The sequence below is a fragment of the Scardinius erythrophthalmus genome (genome assembly GCF_964197995.2).
Source record: "Scardinius erythrophthalmus genome assembly, chromosome: 25".
Classification (NCBI taxonomy): Eukaryota; Metazoa; Chordata; class Actinopteri; order Cypriniformes; family Leuciscidae; genus Scardinius; species Scardinius erythrophthalmus.
The window spans coordinates 19,789,677-19,812,266 of record NC_138245.1 but is presented as its reverse complement, the minus strand read 5'-3'; the positions used below and the strand labels follow the sequence as shown (position 1 = coordinate 19,812,266).

Below are 22,590 nucleotides of genomic sequence, written 5' to 3'. Positions count from 1 at the left end.
GTCAAATGGACAAATGTGAGCATCAGTGAGCTGTATAGCTACATTGGACTGATATTCTACGTGAATATGGTGAAGGTGAGCTCACTGACTGGAAGCAGGTAAGCTTTTATCTCCAATGCATAGAAACACCAAACATGTTTACTTATATATTTGGATTTGTTTCCAGGTATGACTATCAAAATGCACTTTGACCCTAATTTATATTTGGATTATATTGTTAACTAGATTATAAATAAACTACAAAAAAAAAAAAAAAAAAATGTTTTGTCCTCAGATTTTTTCTTGTAGTTCCCGTCACATTCTTCATTGATAGGCCATTGTCTCCACAGGTGTGAATCACCATTATTCATGATCATCTACTTTTAGCATATGGCCTTTCTAAACAAAGTGTATTAAAAAAATTAAATCAATATATTGTTTTATGTGAATGAGTGTGCAAGATGATTTCCACATTTTGTGACAAAAATTCTAGTCTACAAGATACAGTACTTAAGTCTTGTAAACAAATGTTTGTTTTATGGCCTTATTTCAGTGACTTAAAATGTTAGTTTTTTCAACAACCACGCATAAACAATATTTTCTCAAAATTATCCATTACTCTGCACCGCGGAGGGAGTAGGGGCCATAGTGATGCTCACCTTCCTATTGAATTTTCCCTCTTTCTCTTTTCTGGCTCACTCTCTCTTTTTTCAACACCAACCCTCTCCCTCTTTTCACAACTGCTTTCACATTGCTTTCTCACACTTTTCTCTTTGTCTGTCTCTCTCTCTCTCTCTCTCTCTCTCTCTCTCTCTCTCTCTCTCCCCCTCCCCCCCTTTCTTTGCAGCCCCGTTTCTGTCTCACTCTCATGCTTTCAGCTCCTCTCATCACACCTTGTGTCTTCTGCTCTGACACTTTATACTCTGTCTCCATCTCTCTTTATTGATATTCTAGAAGAAGCTATGAGTGAGTGCCAATTTTTTTTTTTTTCTGCCTTCCTTATTTAGGTTTCCTTTTGCATTACACATTAAAAGTGTGTGTATGTGTGTTAGGCAAATCACAAAGCATATATAGGGTCAGAGGGTTCATTTAACCATAGATGGGAGCGAATATCCAAATATACAGACAAATTAAAGGTTCAGTTAGTTCATTTTTAAAAGCAGTGTAGCAGTGTAAATATGGACAGATGTAGTCATGCTATATCCTTACAAGCAGTGTATTAAAATGTTAACTCAAATTTTATTTTCTGCAGAAATGTGGTGTTTTTAGCATGTTGCTCTGCGTTTGCTAGATCATCTTTAGGTGGTTGTCTCAAGTCAAAAGAGCCTACCCACAGTTTTTAGAATTGTTTTAGTAGTTGTTCATACATATGGTGGTGATAATAATAATAATATCTTTTCTCATATAACAGAATCTGAATATAATAATAAATTGCCAAAATTACATAGCTGCATTGTACAATAATGTAAACCTGAGAAATAAACAGGAATTGAATAGACTAAGCCACTGCTGATTGGCTGAGCTGGCAGGGCAGATGGTTCTTCAGACATGGTTGTTACCATAAGCTTATTGTAGGGAAAAGCATCCAGACCCTTGCAAAACAAGTTATACTAATTCACATTTGTCTGTATGGTCATTCCCAAGGTTGAAACCATAAAAACTGCAAGAGAGCAAGATAAGTTTCTGGTGTTTTACCGCACAACACAGAGTCTCTGAGAGGCCCAGAGCATACAGTATGGTTTGAAGGACTGGATGCACATGCTATGCATTTTAATGCTGTGTCTATTTGTATGGAGGAAGAAACATCTCACTCTCAGGTTTCATTTTAATATATTTTATTTTAATGGCTTGTATTTCCTACATTCAGATTCAATTAAATTATTGAATTAATTAATTAAAAAGTCTTATATTAATATTATAGTATTATATTAATAAAATTATAAAAATAAAAAAAGAAAGAAATTAGTCATTATTAAAAAATGTCATTTTCAGTTTTGGTTTTCGGCCAAGGGCATTCAGAAGTTTCGGTTTCGGACAAGAATTTTCATTTCGGTGTATCCCAACCCAAGTAACTTGCCTAATTTTAATCCTGATTGAAATGTTTGCCAATTTTTTTTTTATTTTTTTTTTTATTACCATGTAGTGATGTTTTACAAAAAACATGATATTCGATGTCTGCGGTTGGCAATTTATACCAGTTTACGGTTTCAACTTGCTGTATCGCCCACCCCTACTGAGAGATGCTGAACATCTGCTGTTTTTGGCAACTAAATGGCTTATTAAACAAACATTGGTTGCTTGTCCGTCTCATTTTGCAGTGGTTCTGTGATTGTCATCATTTTGTTTGTAACGTTTTGAAGCTTGTGATTGATGCGTCCCACTTACAGTTTTATCCTATGCCTGATTTCCTCATTCACTTGCCCCAAATAGGAAATTGCATTACAGTCATGGTTTGTTTTCATGTTATTCCTGTTTCTCTATTCAACTGTCTGTGCTGTTGTTTTTGTGTTGGTTTTTATTTGTTTGTATATTTCATAAGGAGCTTGAGTGCTATTGTGGAAAGGAAATCATCTCCCACCACTGACCATATTTTCGTTCCCATCCAGATCCAGTACATCCCACCCTGAAGCAGACATCATGCCAATATGATCCCACTAATTCCTCCTTCTCTTTCTGTCTCCCAACTCCTCGCTGCAGATTAAGGTGGTGAACGCATTCCGTAGCTCCTTGTACGAGGGCCTAGAGAAGCCAGAATCCAGAAGCTCCATTCATAACTTCATGTCCCAACCTGGGTTTGTACCCCTCTCCGAGGAGGAACACCGCATCCCCACGATAGACGAGGGCTGTGTAGAGATCGAGCTGCTCCCCTCCTCTTCCAGAAACGGAGGTGGCGGCGAACCCCCAGGCCGCTCTCTTCACAGCCAGGAATTCTCCGTGTGACCCTCCCACCATCCTCCATGCTCCAGTGCAACTGCCCCAAAATCATCATCTTTTTTTGTTCTGTTTTAAAACCTGTGCACCACTCTACCGGTGGAGCCCTGCTGATACACATCTGAGAGACAGCAGCACCTACAGCAGCTGATGGGGTGACCATGATCCCTTTCTCCTCTTCATCTCCCCCACCCCTCTGCCCCTCTCGACTTGCACTGTGTCGGCGGCAGCAGCGCTCTGTAAGTACATGCGGCTGTCCTGCAGCCCATGTGATACATGGCCTAACCTACACACTAGAGGGCGATGCTGTGGCAAACGCCCTCTCTCAGCCTGTCACTGACATTTTTATCTCTTCTACAGTTGTGATTTTTCTCATTTTTATATTGTTATGTCTCTGGTCTTGTGTAATGCTGTAATCATTTATGTTATTTGTCCCAGGACTCTCATTTACATAGTTGTTGTTTAGTTTTTTGCTGATACAGCTGATTGTGTTCATGCACTCAATTGCTGTTTGAATAGATTTCTTCTTTTTTCTCTCAATTAGTTCTAAGGTGGATTGAAAAACATGGCAGTGAAGTTACCCATGTTCTTTTAGTTTTTAAAATGATTTTATGCTCTAATGGACATTTTAAGTAGTTCAGACACACTACATTCTTATGTTTTCAGACATTGTCCCATGCAATGCTCATTTTGGGTGTTCTGTCACTTTATATGTACAGATTTAAGGCTGCTTTAGTGAACGTTAGCAGAATAAAAGACTATAATAAACTTATTTGATAGCTATGAGTTTAGAATACCTGATTGGCTCTTAAGGGGGCAGGGAGGGTCATCCAACACATCATCTCATCGCAATCACACCCACTGGGCATCTCTAGTCTCTTGTCAATGCTCATCTGCCTCAAAACGATTGCCCCGGCTAATTGACCAAGTATTTTATCAAAGGTACAGCACCTCACCATAGTGTGCATATATCTGTCTTTAGGTTCATCTGTGTCTGATTGTATAGGAATGGGAATTGTAATGCTAATCTTTATGGGATTACGACTAATAACTAGAATTTTCCTTTTACTTGTTCCTCTTTCAAAAAAAAAAAAAAAATTGCGATAGAAGTGATTCTGTATGGGTGTACTTTCAAATCTAATCTTTTTCTCACCTCAGTTCTGCAGTTAGGTGTTCTCCTTGTTATCTAACATCAGGCTGTGCTCCTCATAAGCTCCACGTTAAGCAGACAGCACTGATAGAGCTCCAAAATCCCATCCTTGAGCTTAGCCTGCGAGAGTAAGGATCCTGCACGTAGTAAGCATGCTTTTGCCATTTAAAAAAATAAAGAAAACACTCACACACCATAGCATGCAGCTAGGGCCTCAGTTGGACCCTGTGAGCTCTGTTGAAACCTGGATGACAAACTAGATCGGACTGTTTTCATAAAAGCGCGGCCTCAACGACATGTGCTTTTTATTAGATGAAACATACTACTGCCACAGACCAACCTTCCGCTCATACCAGTCTAGGTTAAATGGATTCCTCCAATTACACCTTTTTCTACTTGCTCAGAGCCATATTTTATAAATTGTTCTTTTATATCCCATTGTTTTTGCAGTTTATTTTGTATTTCCAACCAAATTTGAAAAACACAGTCACTGCCTAAAGATAAAAAAAGGAAGGGAAGGAGGAAGGGAGGGAGGGGACACACACACACACAAAAAAAACTAGATGGACCACTTTAATGTTTACGGAACGGTTCCACAGCAGTCAGCTAATGCTGCACTTCCCCCTACTGGCAGTTTTTGTTATCTCGCTTAAGTGGAACATGGTATGTTATTGTGGGGAGGCATGCATGAATTTCATATAAAACTCAATGTTTTGTTCCTTTTTTACAATTGTTCTGTATTTTTATATTAAGTACTTTTTAATATTTTGGAAAAAATATAAATATAGGTGTATAGGCCAGAGAGTTTGGTGACATGACAAATTAGCTAAATAAGCAGTTGAGTACATATTGCAGTTATATATATATATAAATATAAATATTTATGCCACGTTTGTAACCACATGCGGTGTCAGATTCGATGTCCGAGCTGAGAAAGTTACGTGTTTACTGTAAAGTCAAGCGGTCTGGTCGAGTTCTCAACAGAAGAGTGAGCATTTATTGGCCTTATCCCGAATTGCGTACTCCAAACCTGCAGCCACAGATAGATGTGCTGGCCGTACAAAGTCTTTAAAATATATTATTTGCCACCTAATTAGAATCTATTAGACTACAGTGGGAAATGTATGAAGGTAATATGATGTCATAAAGAATCGCATGCGCAGGGTAAGATTTGTGAAAGTGTACATAAGATTGCAAGCGTAAATTAAATTTCATTGCGCAAGAGAAGATTTGTAAAGGTGTAAATCGCCTTTCAAGTGTAAGAAAAAAAGATTTGCTGCATTTTACTGTTATTCGTAAATGTAATTCATGTATTGTGAAACTGCAGCTTCGTGCTAGCGCAAAATAAATAGGATCTGTATTCTTCCGACTTCCATTTTTCCATGCTTACACTTTTGGCACATTTCTTTCTCACAAATACGGCCAAAAGGCACAGCAAGCCTCTGAACAGCAAGTCAGGCACTGCAAAACAAATTAATTACGTTTGTGTAAAAAAATGCTTATTTTTTTACACAAATGCAATTAATTACGCTTTGCAGTTCCTGACTCAGTTGTTTTCGCTTGCAAATTGCTGTTCACAGGCCTGCAATACTTTTGGCCGTATTTGTGCGCAAAAACCATGCCAAAAGTGTAAGCATGGAAAAATGGAAGTCGGAAGAATACAGATCCTATTCACAATACATTAATTACATTTACTAATAACAGTAAAATGCTGCAAATAGTTTTTTCTTACACTTAAAGGGCGATTTACACCTTTACAAATCTTCTCTTGCGCATGCAAATTTAATTTACACTGGCAATCTTATGTACACTTTCACAAATCTTACCCTGCGCATGCGATTCTTGATGACGTCATATTACCTTCATAGAAATGCTAATTAAAAGTTTTGAGGTCTTCAAATTCAACTTCTGTTCTTTTAGACTGAAAACATCGTAATTTATTTTCTGTGCGATTTCTGAATGACCCATTAAAGTGGCAAAGAGTCGGTTATGGGAAATAATTGAGATTATTACTTATTCTCTGTTGTCATTTTTAACTCTTTTTTTTTTTTGTCATACTCTGGATACAAATTAAGCATACACACTGTATGTTACACAAAATGTATTTGACTTCATGTGGAAGCAGTCAAATGTTTTCCATTTAGAGCTTTATATAAATTCTGCCAAAGTGTTGCTTTGTACAGTCAGTTCTGACATTGTTCTTGTTCATTTAGAATAATTTATAACTGGATTTCATCCTTATTTGAATCCCTAATGTTTTTGTTTTTTTTCCTCCAGGATCTGAAATATGCCCCCTTCCGTTTTATTTTTTCATTGCTTGGACATGATTGATGCAGATAAAAGAGGGAAATGATCAAATTGTAATTTTCTTTTCTTTTTTGGTTCACTTTAATAGCTTTTTAGAACAATTTCTGTTATTGCACATGTTTCTCATGCATTGTGTAAACCGAGAATCGCTTCAAGGTGCTGTGCAATAACTGAATTTTATCGCATTACTACTCTACTGAAGTTGTCTGACAGTTCTTGTTTGTTTGTTCGGGAGGTAATGATTCACCACAGCTGTAAATAAAAGATTGTGTTTCAAAACTGGAATGTAACATTAAGTTATAACCACTTATTTTGCATATAGTTCAGTTACATCTGATGTTGAGTGAAATTAAAATTGTATTTGATTGTGGGGGAAAGCAGTCAATAGAACATCCGATTTCTGTAATTCATATAAAACAGTAATATACACTGGTGTTATTTTTGTATAAACATAATATCATCTATGTGGCATGCATTACTTATAAACAAATTGGTGGTTCAAAGCAATATGTACAACCTGGTGCGATTGGTATTTTTAATGTCCTGTGTAGCTTAAACCATGCTGTACTTAGGGGAAAAACTGCATTGGGAAAAAAAATCGTAATTGTTCAATATATGTGTTCAATGTTCTGCATGATTACATATGGAATGAGCTGTCCCCAAATGTTTGTTTCCAGAATGAATGTGAGACACAAACAAACATGCACGCGCACGCGCACACACACACTCCCTCGCACATTATCAAATAGACTCTGCAAAGGAAACACACACTGACTCGATGCCATTTCAGAGAAGAATGTTCTTCAACGAGGAAATGAAAGAGTCTCGTTTCTTGTCTAGACATCATGAGAGAGCATTGCTCCATTTAAATTTCCTAATTACTGGGGTGTGGGAATTGGGGAATGACTGCCAGAGTACGTTCTTGAAAGATCTCTAGTCTTATTTTTACCAGTTATGCTTCGCTTTGGCTTCGTTTTGTTACTTTTATAGTCATAAGCTGTGGCTGTAGATTGAACTGCCCAATTGCAGTGGTACGAGCTTTGATGTTCCATCACCTTATTGTGTGGGTTACCAACTCCATCCAGACAGCTCACTCTCATCCATGCATGATCCATCAAAGATGAAAGACGCTAGCGCAGTAAAGCTGAAGGACTTGCATTTTCAAGGTAGGCTACAGTCGTACTCGAGTCCCCATTTCACTTTCCTGAAATGCACTGATTCCCTTTACTGTCTTTATTCCGACCCTTTTCCTCTAATTGAGGGCTTTGAGAAAGAGAGAAAGCATTGTTTAATAAACTTATCTAAGTTAGGTTTAGTTGTTAACATCAGCCAGTGAACGTGTAGTCTTAAAATCAAAACCGCAGCTCATTTGTTAATGTTAATTTTTCTTTGTATTTATTGTAAATGTGAGGCATTCATCAGAATTATGCCATAAATATATTTGGCTCTTAAAATTAGGCTTCTGTGGTACATTTAATAGTTTTGCTGAATAAGATCTCTGAAGGATAAGGGCTTTGCGTAGGTAGTAGTAGGGGACAAAATGGTGGTGGTGGTGGGGGGGGGGGGTCTGTTTACAGAAATGTAGTGTTTTGTGTTTTTTACACTAAGCGTGTAATCTCTAGGATCACAGAAGTGCCAATGGACCACATGGACAACCTGCACCACTGTGTCTGATTTAGTTCAGAGTAACTGATTCAAAATGAGAAAACTGTGTCTGATAATTGGGTATTGGAAAGTGTGGCGGCCTTAATTGATTCCGACTGAAAGTGAATCTGATTTGCATTTATTTTAAATAATTTAATTAAAATGTTGACGGGTTAATCTAAAAAGCCTCATGCTCTGTGTCCTGTCTGTTTACAGTCTCTTTAGATGACAGAATATGTGCTCGCTTTATGTAATGTAGTTTTAAGGGCTATACTGTGACATTACGGGGAATATACTGTTACTGAATCCGTGTCTAACGATGAGAAGTTGACCCAAAATGTTCTTGATGGAAAGTAGAGTACATTTATTTGGTTTGTTTTTCATCATCAAAGTGTGAGGTGAGCTCATTTTGATCCATGCTATATTCATGTAAAGTTGACCCAACTGTGTCAACCTTCATGCTGCATGATGGAAAAAAATCCCCATAAGCAGTTGAATTACCATTTCATTAATTGTCAATATGCACTTAGAGTGAATCATCGAGTAGATGTTTTGGATTCAGAAAGCAATGTGTGTGTTTTGAAAAGAAGATCTTCGCCCCATCCTATCAGACCGTCATGAACAGTGTCTGCAGTCAGTGTGTGTTTTAATTGGCGGGGTAAAAATTCAGATTTTGTTTAGCCCTCCTTTTGTGAGAATCATTATCATGCTGAAATATCAAGTCTTGCTTGCTTCAAACTATGCAACAGATTCATTTGATTAAATTATGATGAATTATAATTTTATCAGTTGTCATAACAATGCTCTCTCTCTCTCTCTCTCTCTTCCTTTCTCTGTTTTTCTCTGTACTCTTGCTTTCTTTTGTCAAAGTGAATTCAGTCATGCCCATATTTCATCACTTTATACTAACTCAAGTGTATTATCTATGTAATGTATGTGTGTGATGTGCACACATTCAAAATTTCGTTACTTTTTTGTAAGATATGATCATGTGGAATGCCTTGTTCTTTATGTCCTGTCGTTTAAATTTAACTGAACAAAAATGGGAAAAAAAGGATAATCAAGCAATTGAAGTCAAAGTTATTATATAAACTATATATATATATATATATATACAAATCTATATATATAAATAAAGCCATTAGAATTTTAAATACAATGAGGCTCAAGTCCTTGTTTCTTGTCATTTTTAAACTCCTTACAAAAAAAGGATGAAAGCTAGGCGAAGATGCCAGTTCACAGCTGTGATCTATCAATCATCATATGTGTACATGATGTCTCTCTTTAACAGTAGAGTTTGAATTCCAATATAACGTGTCAGATATTAGGTTATATATATATATTTTATTACCTAATATACCTATAACACGTATTAGCCTATATAATACATTAACTTTTTTTATGTATTTTTTTTTTAATTTAGCAGATATTGGGACCTACTATTTTCTTCATGACATTCAAGGAGCTTGTATTTTTTTATTATACTATAAAACCACACTTGTCAAATTAAGTCTGAATCAAACCACATCAATGTTTGCTATATATTTAACAACACTTGCCCCTTAGAAGCCTATTTGATGGGTTACACACACTCACTATGGTGTCTGTAGAGCCACTAAACACAGTGACACATGAACCCTTTAATGCATAGAGGTCACTATAGTGGACAGCTATTTAAAAAGCATTTTCTTGCATTTGCATGGGTTTTGATGGCATAGTTGCACATCAACCTCTACAATGAGTGGACCCTGGTGCATCATCCTATACATTGTTACCAAGTGGCAAGCCGTTGTGTGTCGATGAAACCATTGTGGACGTTATTGCACTTATTCAATCTCACAAATAAATTTGATATTGATAAGAGGGTATAGGGCCGATTTCGGACACAACGGGTCTGATTAACGTGGATATTATTACTAGTCTTCTTGACTAAATGTCATCCTTTTTTCTTTTTTACCTTGTAGGATTACAACGGGGGGTCCCTGTCATCACAGTTAAATTTTACAAGTATTGATTTTAAACTGGGAGAAAATTTTGATTAATCATCTGTCCACTATCATTTCAGCTGCAATTCATACTATTACTGTGGCTGTTGTTTTTGAAAATACTTAACCTGCAGTAACTTTTTTTGACTGTAAATAAATGTATTTGTGTTATTAGAATGTGATTTGCATTAACATCAAAAAGTAATGCGATTACATAATCATCAAAAAGTATGTGATTAGTAATACATTACTTGTAACATCAAAAAAGTAATCCGGTTGTGCTATGCATGATACTTGTAATGCGTTACCCCAACACTGCTCATTTCAGATGAGCTAGGATTTCTCAGAGGAGAGCTATGTTAGAAATGTGTCCATCTTGAACATAATCAGAATTATCAACTAATAAGGGTAAATTGGAGAGAGCATCTGAGTTGGGTTTCCACAGTTGTACCTTGACAGGCTGTAGAGATTTCTGATGGAATCACGCCTCATGTTCTGATATCAAAGATACGGGAAGTTCAACTTGTAGAGTTCAAATATTTCACATTTATATTTTTTGTATATATTTTATAGTTTTCACATGATTTTATTGATTGGTTTGTTAAATACACAATTACAGTGGTATTACTGTATTATGTTTAATACAGTATCTCTTCAGTTTAAACCATAAATGCATGCTATCCACTCAAGTGGACATCTGAAAATATATTTGAAAAATATGTGTAAAAAAAAAAAAAAAAAAACACTTCAAATCTTGTTTTTCATGCCCTTAGAGCAATAAAACACATAGGGGAAAAATCCTGACTGAGGTTATCATAATTCATGCATGAAAGGGTTAAGCATCAATAGAATATTATATAGGCCTACTGAAAACATAAAATTACATTTAAAGGAAAAACCTGAAGATGAGCCCCGGTGAGGGCTATGCTGTAAAATATACACAAGGGTCCTTATAGCGCCGCCACTGGGCAAAACGTATAACTTTTTTAATTTAGAAACGGGGAACTGCTTTTACTGGCAACCGTGCTGACGACACGCACCACGTCAACTGCAACTGCAACTGTTCTTAAAAAAAAAAACCTCACACCTCTCCCTTCTTTGCACACACTCTTATTCTTTAAAATCTGGAAACCATGTAATCGTTCACAGATAACACGGTGAGTGTGAGTACAATACCAGCACTATCACGCGAGGTCTTAACGGCTCTTATGCTTCTGAATGTCGCGGGCTAATAGCTTGCGCACGTTAGCATAGCATTATCATTTCAGCCACGGAATGGATAATTGAAACTTATCCAACCAACTATCACAACTTATCTTATTATCCACATGCCCGGGCTAGGATAATGGTAAGTAACGCCATTTTAACCTCAAGCGTGTTTCCATGCGCGTGAAATGACAGAAATGTTAGTTTTATGTCGTTAGCTGACAGCTACATTGTGACGCCCTCATGGAAATACAGTAGTTTTTATAGAAATACAGTGGGATTTTCATTTTTAAACATTGTTAACAGGTGCTTGAGTGCACTGGATGTATTGTACATGTATTTCTATTGAGATGCCAACCTCGTTTTGAACGAAGATGCACCTATGATACCCAAAATGTTGTCTAGATTGACAGCCCTATGTTGGTATAATTAATACATTAGACGTTGGCGTTGTTTGTTTTAAATATATAAATGGTTTTCCTCACAGTTATTGATTCAATCATGACCTCGCTGTCATCGTCGTCATTATCTCAGTTGACGGGGTCTAGCTCTTCATGCAGGACTCTTCCCGGGGAAGGGACACAGGTGAGCAACAAATATGCACATTCACTCTATATTAACTCTCATTCCTCTTTTTCAAATAGAACAGTTTATTGATCCATTTGACGTGATAATAAAAAAAAAAAGAGATTGCAAATGTGTTTTACGTTTTGTCATATTTGCTACATCATGCTTTTATGGCTCATATAGTATGATAAAGCGCGAATAAGGCCCAAATTGTGCAAAAATATACAATTTGCTGCAATTGCTTATATATAAAAAATTTGAAATTCTGAGAGCTTGTATGTAAATCAATGACACTTTAATAACAGGCTACTTGCACAAAATGCATATAAATAAGCAGTTGTCAAACACTATATCTTATAAAGATTATATTTAAATTGTTTCAATTTCTGGAATGCAATACAATAATGATTGAGAGACGTACAAATACATTTTTCTTACAAGCCTATTGTATTATAATTTGTATAAATACAATTACATTTTAACATGATTTTTCTAAAAAAGGGATGTATAGATATTAAACCAGTAACACCTTACAATAAGGTTTCATTTGTTAATGTTAATTAATGCATTAACTAACATGAACTAACAATGAGCAATATTTTTACAGCATTTATTAACCTTTGTTAATACAGATGTTCATGTTAGTTCGCAGTGCATTAATTTAAACAGATTCAACTTTTGATCTTAAAAATGTATTAGTAAATGCTGAGATTAATAAATGCTGTAGAATTATTGCTCATTCTTAGCTCATGCTAACTAATGTGGTTAACTAATATTAAAGGTTGTATCAGCGATTTCAGGCCCTAACATAAATGATCACATTCATCTGATCTTTCCTAACGATCCGCTAGCTGCCCGCCCCATAAGCATGCCGTCAAAAAAACGCGTCTCTGTAGGCAGCCTAGGCTCTGAGATCTGCACACAAAAACAGTTGGTTTTACCAACCACTCAAAACCAAAATAAATAGTGTTCCAACCAATCACCGACAGGGGTGGGTGTTCTGAGGTTTTCGCGTGCAGCCGTCATAGGCAGCTGTGCACGAGTGCAAAACCTCACAACACCCACCCCTGTCTGTGATTGGTTGGAACACTATTTATTTTGGTTTGCCTACAGAGACGCGTTTTTTTGACGGCATGCTTATGGGGCGGGCAGCTAGCGGATCGTTAGGAAAGATTATATGAATGTGATCATTTATGTTTGAGCCTGAAATCACTGATACAGCCTTGAACAAATTAAACTTTATTGTCAAGTGTTATCAGTAAACCTAAATTGCTGCAGTCCAGTGCTTGAAATATTACTAACAACATAAAAGGTGTTTACTCTAACAAATTTACCACAGCCACATTCTTACAATTATACTATAAAAGACCTTTTACTTACTAAAAAGACAGAACTTTCAATCAGAGGGCATTTTTCAGCAAAGATTTGATCATGTTGATAATTTAGAGGCCTTAGAAATTCATGCATCAAGTATCATACAGTAGGCTTCATAGGGTTAAACATATGTCTTCTCCCCTCCCTGCAGGTCCACCCCAGAGCTCCTCTACTGCAGATCCTGAGAGTAGCAGGTGCTCGGGAGGAGGTGTTTACTCTGAAGGAGGTGAGGAGTGTGTACGAAGTGACCTATGTGGATTGACAAATGCTGTAGCATTAAGAGTTTGAACTGCCTGGTATATTTAATAATGGCAGTGTTGTTTATTAGGTCATGCACTACCTGGGTCAGTACATCATGATGAAGCAGCTGTATGACAAACAGAGACAACACATCGTCCACTGTCAAGATGACCCACTCGGAGAGCTACTGGAAGTGGGGAGCTTTTCCGTTAAGAACCCCAGGTGAGCTCATAGCTACCAATAAGGAGATTTAAATGGATGAGAAAATAGAGTCGGCTCTCGCTCATTCAAGTCAGCTGGTGACATTGATGGCTGACGATATCTAGGTATAAATTTGTTATATTGTTTGGTGCTCGGGCCTATCCACTTTCAACAGTGTTTCTTAGAAATTGCTTACTGGACCTTTAATTAAGTCACTGTTTACTCGCCCTGATGTTGATCCAAACCTGTATGATTTTTTTCTAATGTGGATGGATCATAAATGTTTATGTTTTGAGAAATGTCTGGTTTTTTTTTTCCTGTGTGGGTTTAACAACCAACTCTGAAAACTTAGATATACCACACATACCAGCTGATTAATTGCTCTGGCCAATGCATCACCCCATCTCTTAACTTTTGTGTTATTTTGAGAAATCAACATATTTTAGGTGTTTACATCTTTCTTTTCTGCCTTTTGTAGCCCTGTGTATGAGATGTTGAAGAGGAATTTGTTTATTTTGAATAATTCGGGTAAGTCCATCCTTCTTGTTGTTGAATTTATTTTGAATGATCTGTAGTAAAAAAAAAATGTTTCACAGACTTGTCACTTGTCTTTTAGCACTTTCACTCTCTTGCTTTCTCTCATTTTGATTAGCCCCACCTTTCATTTTGAGGTGTGTGTGTGTATGTGTGTTTGTATGTCTGAATGTGATGGTTATGCTACAGTAGGTATGTAAAAACTTGTTTATTTATGGTTTCAACTTTGTCATTGTATTATCAGGTTAGTGTACTGTGCAATCTTCATACAGGAACTTAAGAAACTTCATTTATAAAAAAAAAAAAAAAAAAAGTTAAATAAAATAATAATCAAAAACAATGCAAAACTTTCTGCAACAGTATTGCATTTTTCACCACTGATTGAGGCATTACGTCTGGGCCAAGTGTGATTGACGTGTGCTTGGTGAATAAAGGGCGTTTTTTTTCTTTTGTTTTGTTTTGTTACTATGTCTTATTTGAAATACAGATGCTGCAAAGAATCTTTCTGTCGGCAAGGATTCTAATGAGTCTCCAAGTGAAGATCCTGGTCAGGTAAAACTACAGCATGGTGCACAGGAGAAACAGTGTCCGTCACTCCTCTTCATGGCAAACAATTGATCAGAAAATCAAATGTAATCCTTTCGTGATATATGTAATTTGATTCATTTTGTTAAGGCTGATAAAAGTGCATTGTACGGGGCATTTTGGGTACCAAATGTATTTTTCTTTTGCTTTTAAATATCATTCAGGTTATCAAGTGATTGCTTTATTTCAACATACAGTACTCACAGCGACCATTTTATACATTTGTTGTTAGCTTTTCCCCTTTTTTATTTACGCTCTTATCAACCAGTTACTTAAATGTAGTGATTGTCTTGCCCAAACTTTCACATCCTTTCTTTCCATTGTAGTTGCTCAAAGTTTTGCTACAATGCATTTTTGTGTGGAGAATTGCATCATGATCAATAGCCTATTTGCCATGAAGGGGAAGGCGGCAGCTGTCTCCACCAGCCGTATCTGTACAGAGTGGCACCGTCTCTGTACTTCCCCACTGCCGGCCTGGCCTGGTGGTCCTTCTGGAGAAGCCACCAGATGGGCCTGGCTGCTGGGGGACAGAGTACCTGTCTCTGTTTGTCGCTCAGAGTTTCCTTCTCTGCGTCGCTGCTTCTTTCGGAAGGACTGCAGCTTCCTTCTCAGTTCACTGGCCCTCTTCACCCCTCATACACCCATCCACATTTAACACCTTACGGTTGTGTGTTGGCAGAATGAAGTTAGGTGGGGTTGGGAATAGCAGTCTGGGATGAGGTCACTGGTATCGTCATGCATTTGTGCTATTCACAGGACTTTAAATAGAAAAGTGATATGTGATTTATGCTAATAATATGTGATGCGATCTGGGAAAACCCATCGGATGTCGCGCTGGGCCGTTTTCAGTAAATTCCAAAATAGTTTGAATGTCAGTTATTTTGTCATTTTTTTTTTTCATTAAATTATTATTCTATAACATCTTTTCTCTTATCTCTGAAAATATCTTGGCAAAATTCCTTCGTTTAGTGCAGAAAAACAGCGATTTATAGTGTCAAGCTGAAAATTCTCTCTTTCTCTAATGCATTCTATGCGACCATTTTCTCTAACGCCCGGCAGAGGTGAAAAAAAAAACAATCGGCGTATACTATCCCATACACCTGTCCGTCTCTTAACACTACAAAGATAGTATACCTATAAAATAAACCACATAACATGTACAGTGAATGTGTATTAGTGCGCATTTCGCGCCAATCCTGTTTAAACTATAACGTCACGCAGTTTTATAACAATCGCGAGATGGAGGACTAGCGTCCCGACGGTGACAGTTAATTAAACCTGTTTTTCTCAAAATTCCGTTCCAGAAAATCATAACGATCGTCCGACTTCAGATAAACATAACTTTTGCTACCAACAAGCTACGATAAAAATAAAAACAGATTTGGAAAGGGCTTGATACCAGCTTCCATATGATACCAAAACCCTGTAATAGGTAAAATTTCATCATCTGGTAGGTTTTCCCAGATCGCATCACATATGAACTTTGAAAGGTGTCGTGATTTTGGTTTGGCTTTTTTCCATCCGATATTACGTATTAGTGGTGTGATATTATTTAGGCACCAGATGTCTGTTTGTTTGCTGCCACTCTATTTGCAATTTACATTACAAAACAATACAGCAGCAATGGTGTTTAATATCTTTTTTGAGAAAGTTCCTATTATTTTCCCCTTCCCTCTACTTGTGAGGATGTGGCCTTTTGTCGCCACACCACGGGCACCTGCTGTGAAGGAACTGCCGTCCTACCGAGTGTCATGCCATTACTATGTGCTAATTCGGCTTTTTCTTTACTGTATAGGTGTCCAGTGGGTCGATTAGCTCTGGACAGGCTCTCATTGTTGGCAGTACCAGCACTGGCGCAACACAGAGCTGCTCACAACGCAGGCCACGCGATCCTGATGAAGGTCAGCATGAAACAAACACTGCACTCACATTAGACAGTGTAAAGACTAACATGACTTGCAATTGTAATATGTATTTAAAGATCAGACACCTCTCTATCCTGACAGACTCATCAGACGACTTACCCAGATCTGCTTGCAAACGGCCAAAGCTGGATGTGACTCTGGAAGAGTGGGACCTTTCTGGGTTGCCCTGGTGGTTTCTGGGTAACCTGCGAAGTAATTACACTCGCCGAAGCAATGGCTCGACTGATATTCACACCAATCAAGTAAGAGGTCAAGCTCCCCAGAAAATAAATCATTTGGCTATTTTCTTATTCATGAAGAAGAACTTTGAAAAAAAAAGTCAGTGTAGTCAAGTTTTTGTAGTCAAGTCAATGTAGTGAGACTGTCACACAACTAGACTGAGGGAACAGCTCTCTCCTGTACAGGATGAGGACACGGCCATCGTTTCTGACACCACAGATGATCTTTGGTTCCTAAATGAGGCAGAAAGCGAGCAAGTGAGTGTGGAGATGAAGGAGGCGGTGCTTGAGCAGGGAAGTGATGCAGAGTCCCCACATGAAGAAGAGGAGACCAGGAAAGACAATAAAGATGACAGGAAGGTAATGTTACTTGCTTTTTTTCTTCTTGACTGACTATTGTTTTAAGATGATGGACTCATCATAACCAGCTGCTTAAAATGCACTTTCAGATGCAAGAAGAACAGGATGATGACTCTCAGTGTTTAAGTGATGACACTGATACTGAAATCTCCACACAGGTAGACATATCAGGAAATCATCAGGAAAATTGTGCTCTATATTAATGATCATTGTTTTTTGTTTTGTTTTTATTAATATTTTACTCTCACCAAGGCTGCATTTATGTGATAAAATACAGTAAAACAGTAATATTGTGAAATGTTATTTAATGATTTTATTTGTGATTGCAAAGCTAAATTTTCAGCATCATTACTCCAGTCTTCAGTATAACCTGATCCTTCAAAAATTATTCTTAAAGGAACACGGCGACTTTTTGGGACTTTAGCTTATTCACCGTATCCCCCAGAGTTAGATAAGTCCATACATACCCTTTTCATCTCGTGCGTGCTGTAACTCTGTCTGACGCACCCACCGCTAGCTTAGCTTAGCACAAAGACTGGAGGTAAATGGCTCCAGCTAGCATACTGCTCCCAATAAGTGACAAAATAATGCCAACATTTTCCTATTTACATGTTGTGATTTGTATAGTCACAGCAATTACAAGGTCACATGAGACACAGCCATCTTCTAACCGTATACATACTGTTAACTATATTCTCAGAAGGCGAAGCACTGCTACTTCTGCGGAGTGATTTGCTTGCAGCACTTGAGAAGCCCCGTGGTGAGGAGCAGAGAGTTCGCTCAGAGTTGGAGTAAATCACTCCGCAGAAGTAGCAGTGCTTCGCCTTTTGAGAATATAGTTCCCAGTATGTATACCTTGTTCCTTTAATTGCTGATTTGGGGCTCAAAAAAACATTTCTTCAACATTATCAATGTTGAAAAACAGTTGTGCTGCTTAATATTTTTGTGAATACAGTAATAATTTTTTTTTTTTTTTCAGGATTTATTTAAAGCAGCATTTATTTGAAATTTAAGTTCTTGGTCAATTTAAAGCATCCTTGTTGAATAAAATCTTGTAGACCCCAAAATTAGGAATGGTAGCGAATAATGAAAAAAATTAAGAATCTTAGGGTGTATTAAAAATATTGTTTGATTGTATTTAAGTTGATCATGTTTCTATTTTTTTTTTTTTTATTATTTTGTAAAGTAGTTATCCATGGATGAAAGGCACAACTTATTCAAATGACCTTATCTTCTGACAGGATGCATGGCAGTGCTCAGAGTGCCGCAAATTTAACACCCCTCTTCAACGGTACTGCATGCGCTGCTGGGCTCTGCGGAAAGACTGGTACAAGGATTGTCCTCGTCTCGTACACTCCATCTCTGTTCCAGACATCCCCGCCTGCAGTTCACGTCCTGAGAGGGAGGAAGACGAGGAGGATGATGGAATCGACATGCCTGACTGCCTTAGGACTGTGTCTGACCCTGTCGTCCTCCCCTCACACCACGTCAATAGAAACATCCCCCCATCATCCGCTTCGTCGTCAAAAGGAAAGGGTCCTTCCCAGCTTCACCCCCACTTACAGGAGAGCTCAGAGGGTGACAGCCAGGACACGCTGGACATGGAAACAGAATGCCAACCCGAGGCCTTGCTAGAACCATGCAAGCTGTGCCGAGTGCGGCCGCGAAACGGCAATATCATCCATGGCCGCACAGCTCACCTGATCACCTGTTTTCCTTGTGCCCGCAAGCTGCACAAATTTCATGCTCCTTGCCCGGGCTGTGGCCAGGTTATACAGAAGGTCATCAAAACCTTCATAGCATGACCGAAACATCTTAAAGGCACGCATGTATTAAACACGCACTCGCTTGCTACTTGTTGGACTTAAAAAAATGTTTTATATACACAGTATATACGCAAGGAGGCTGGAAAATTGACAAACAGTTGCTGGGCTGAAATGAAAATAGTACAATGTATCTATAATAATTTTATTGTAAAGTACAAATTGAGTATAAATAATGTACAGAATGTAACTTAAAGAAACTGGTCTCGCATTGATAGTTCGCCATTGTCATGTTAGCGTAACTTGGCTAAAGACAGTTTGCCACCACAATATGTTACTGCCTTATTGTGAAGATATGCATAATTAAAATCCTAACCTCTGTACAGTCCACTCAGTTTGTAATAGCACATTTAAAACGCCTTTCAATGTACTTTGGTTTTACTTTATTTTAGAAGATTTTCTTGCTGATTTCTGGCACTTAACTAAAGCATCACTTAAGTTGACCTGGTGAAAGGTTTTTCTTTGGACGGGTGCTTGAAACAGATTAAATGGAAATATTTATTTATTTATAAACTTTAGTTTTTGAAGATGGCATCTAGAATGACCAGTCAACAGTTCAAAGTCATTCCTGTGCTATGAGAAGAACCAATTATATTACAGATTGTGAGGTATTAAAACACCTTGGCGGTACAATAGAAAAGTGTAATTAGACCAATGACCACGGTTTTTCCTTCCAAACCCTTTGGTTGCTTATGATGCTTGGCTCCTTGTTCCTTTGTTTGTTCGTTTTGTTTTTTTATTCTATACCTGAACAGATATGGTGTATGATTGAGGACTATTTGTGCTCTATCTGTTCAACCCTCTGCCTGTCCTCAGTTTTCCTGTCATCCACACACACACACACAAGTGTTCTTCTTTTATGAAGGTTAAGGAACATTTATTAGTGGAATGATTTCTTATTTTCCACAGAGCTGCCAGGTGAGATGATGTTTATGGGACAAAAAAAGTATTTTGAAAGCTATGTCTGCCATACTTTTTTAAATAGTGCTTTATTTTGCAGAAAGGTCATTGTTGGCTGTGAAATTTACCAGAGCACTTCTGTTATGTGGGAATTTAGGGTTCTTGTCCTCTGCTTTTCTTAGTAATGCGTTGTTTCCGTAACAAAGTGGATTCGGTCTCTGTTGTGTATTATGTAAGTGCAGCCATAAAGGACTCTTTGAAAAGGACTTCTGTTGTCCTCAGCCACCAGAGGGCGAAATAGCTTTTCACATGCAGTAAACGCATGGGACTAGCTTTGCTTATTTCTAATTAATGCTGTGTTATTTACCTTTTGAGGATGTGGAGGCTGTATTACAATCCCATCCAAATTTACCTGAACTTTCTTGTGTGGTACAAACACTGCTATTTCACTGCCATTATGCCTCATAATATGGAACCTAAAACAAGTTCATCGTAAGCCAATGATGTTATAAATGAAGTTTTTGTTTGTTTGTTTTCCAAACATTGTTTCTGTTTAGATTTAGTCTGAGCAGTAATTTTTTTTTTGTTGTTGTTTTTAAAATGTAAAATAAACAAACCAATGGCAAGGATGCTCTGGTTCATTTTACTCATCCTCATTGCTGTATTTTTATTTTGACTACAACCATGCATTTCAGAGCATAAATCTTCAACCTATTTTGCAAAAGATGTGACTGTATTTGTTATGCAACCTATAGTACTACACATCTGTTACCAAAAAAAAAAAAAAAAACTTTTTTTACTTCTACCACAAGGGGGCAGTAACAGTCTTTCAGTTTCTTAAGAATCATTTAGAACATCTTTGGGAGGCTAACATAATGCTCTGCTGCCTTTGGAGCTTTTGCATAACCCAACCATTTAAATTGTTTATTTTTATAAACATAAAATCCAGTTCGTTCATGATGCATATTCTGGACATTGAAATGTTGGTCAAATTCTGAAGTGAATTTGTTGGTGTCTGAAGACTGTGTGAACATGAATTTTGACATTCTGCTTGTTTTTTGTCTATCAGGCCTGTCCAATAGAAGCAGTGATGTAACTGGAAATCAATAACGAAAGTGTCTCGAGGGGTGAGTCTCCATGCTGAAGGATAATTGGGTTCTTCCTCTAATCACACCTCTATTCTCTCACCATCTCAGGTCTTTGTCTTAATGGGCCTACCATCAGGTTAGATCTGTTAAACTGGCAGTAGCTGGTCGCTGAGGGGTTCACACATAATCAGCTCAATGCCCTTTGCCATATCACTAGTAGAAGGACGAGACAATTAGGGGTCCTCAGCGTTTCAAGCTTCAATATGACATTTTCTTTGCATTTGTCATGCTTTGTGATCTCATAATGAAGAAGAAACTCATTGTTTGTAATTATTTTTCTTTCTTTCTTTCTATGGTTTATTAATTCTCTCTCCTTTACACGCACAGGCCATTGTTTTAGCTGTGTCGTGTTTATGCAGGCACCAGGCTGACATGTTAATGAGCATTGTTTTTAGGTATCTTTCCCCAACATTTCTTACATTATGTGCCTTTAAGGAAGGTGTGTTGTTTTAGAAAAAACTATTCGACCACATATGCCCAAGTTGCATATTTTTGGTGCTGTCAGGCTCAAAGATTCATCCATTGCTGTCATGAATGCAGAGACAATAACGTGAATTTCATTAAATAAGATTCCCCTAATGATAAATACTTATAAGAAATCCTGAAATAGCTTGATGCATTGGCTGCTAATGGCACAGCTTAGATCTGCCTGTACAATGAGTCATACACCACAGTCACACAGAACGAGTGACGTCTCATTGTTTTTCTTTATACAGTCATGGTCAGACTTTTTAAATAACTGCAAATGATTTCAAATAGATCGTGTCTCTTCAGATCATTTTGACTAAACCGTTCAAATCATGGATTAGTTTCACTACCACTTTGATGCTTCAAAAAGTTCATAAGAGATTGTTGCGTAGCTGTCACGGAGTGACAGAAATCTCTCAATTTCATCAAAAAGATCTTCATTTGTGTTCCGAAGATTAATGAAAGTCTTACAGGTTTGGAATGAAACAAGGGTGAGTAATTAATGACAGAATTTTCATTTTTGGGTGAACTAACTCTTTAAGATACAACAAGGCTGCTGCACCTTTCACATAAACCATTTAAAAGCTTAAGGCCTAGTTTTTTTTTAATGTTTTTTTTTAAGAAAAATCTCTTATGTGCACCAAGGCTACATTTATTTGATTAAATATACATTAAGACAGTAATACTGTGAAATATGTTTACTATTTAAAATAAGTTTTCTATTTGAACATTTTAAAATGAAACTTATTACTATGATGGCAAAGCTGAATTTTCAGCATCATTACTCCAGTCTTCAGTGTCACATGATCCTTCAGAAATCATTCTAACATGTTGATTTGGTACTCTAGAAACATTTCTTATTATTACAAATGTTGAAAAACAGTTGTGCTACTAGGTTTTTATTTTATTTTTAGGATTCTTTAATTAACAGAAAGTTCAACAGAACAGCATTTATTTGAAACTGAAATATGAGTGCATACATTATCACCAAATTTTTATTTATTCCTTCAATATAGATGAGTTGAAATGCAGAGCTGAATGTGGA

General features: G+C 37.3%; 2 protein-coding genes across 10 annotated transcripts in view; both read left to right on the top strand.

Annotated features, from left to right (window-relative positions):
• atp2b4 (ATPase plasma membrane Ca2+ transporting 4) overlaps nt 1-3,992 on the top strand; it is a 145,421-nt gene extending 141,429 nt beyond the window's left edge. For 4 of the 6 annotated variants that reach the window (XM_081358449.1, XM_081358450.1, XM_081358452.1 and 1 more), the window contains one exon: nt 2,677-3,992. In XM_081358449.1, coding sequence (XP_081214575.1) covers nt 2,677-2,919 — 243 coding nt within the window. In that variant the 3' untranslated portion in view covers nt 2,920-3,992. The remainder of the gene's footprint in view (nt 1-2,676) is intronic. The other 2 variants (XM_081358454.1, XM_081358453.1) reach the window with 2 other exon arrangements.
• A 6,967-nt stretch (nt 3,993-10,959) lies between these two features.
• mdm4 (MDM4 regulator of p53) lies at nt 10,960-20,581 on the top strand. 4 transcript variants are annotated; one of them, XM_081358459.1, is made up of 11 exons: nt 10,960-11,153; nt 11,690-11,787; nt 13,295-13,369; nt 13,472-13,605; nt 14,063-14,112; nt 14,606-14,670; nt 16,499-16,604; nt 16,710-16,870; nt 17,018-17,206; nt 17,296-17,364; nt 18,448-20,581. In XM_081358459.1, the coding sequence occupies exons 2-11, from the start codon at nt 11,704-11,706 to the stop codon at nt 19,009-19,011; spliced, it is 1,497 nt and encodes a 498-aa protein (XP_081214585.1). In that variant the 5' UTR covers nt 10,960-11,153; nt 11,690-11,703; the 3' UTR covers nt 19,012-20,581. The 4 variants fall into 4 exon arrangements, with proteins under 4 accessions (XP_081214585.1, XP_081214586.1, XP_081214584.1 ...); XM_081358460.1 differs by having other exon boundaries at nt 10,963-11,344; nt 17,033-17,206; XM_081358458.1 differs by having other exon boundaries at nt 10,963-11,344.
• The last annotated feature ends 2,009 nt before the right edge of the window (nt 20,582-22,590 follow it).

Coding starts and splice junctions, on each gene's coding strand:
- mdm4 (XM_081358459.1), top strand. CDS start 11,704: ATGACCTCGCTGTCATCGTCGTCATTATCTCAGTTGACGGGGTCTAGC. Junction 14,113..14,605: donor GTTTATTTTGAATAATTCGG/GTAAGTCCATCC, acceptor TTTGAAATACAG/ATGCTGCAAAGAATCTTTCT. Junction 17,207..17,295: donor ACAATAAAGATGACAGGAAG/GTAATGTTACTT, acceptor ATGCACTTTCAG/ATGCAAGAAGAACAGGATGA.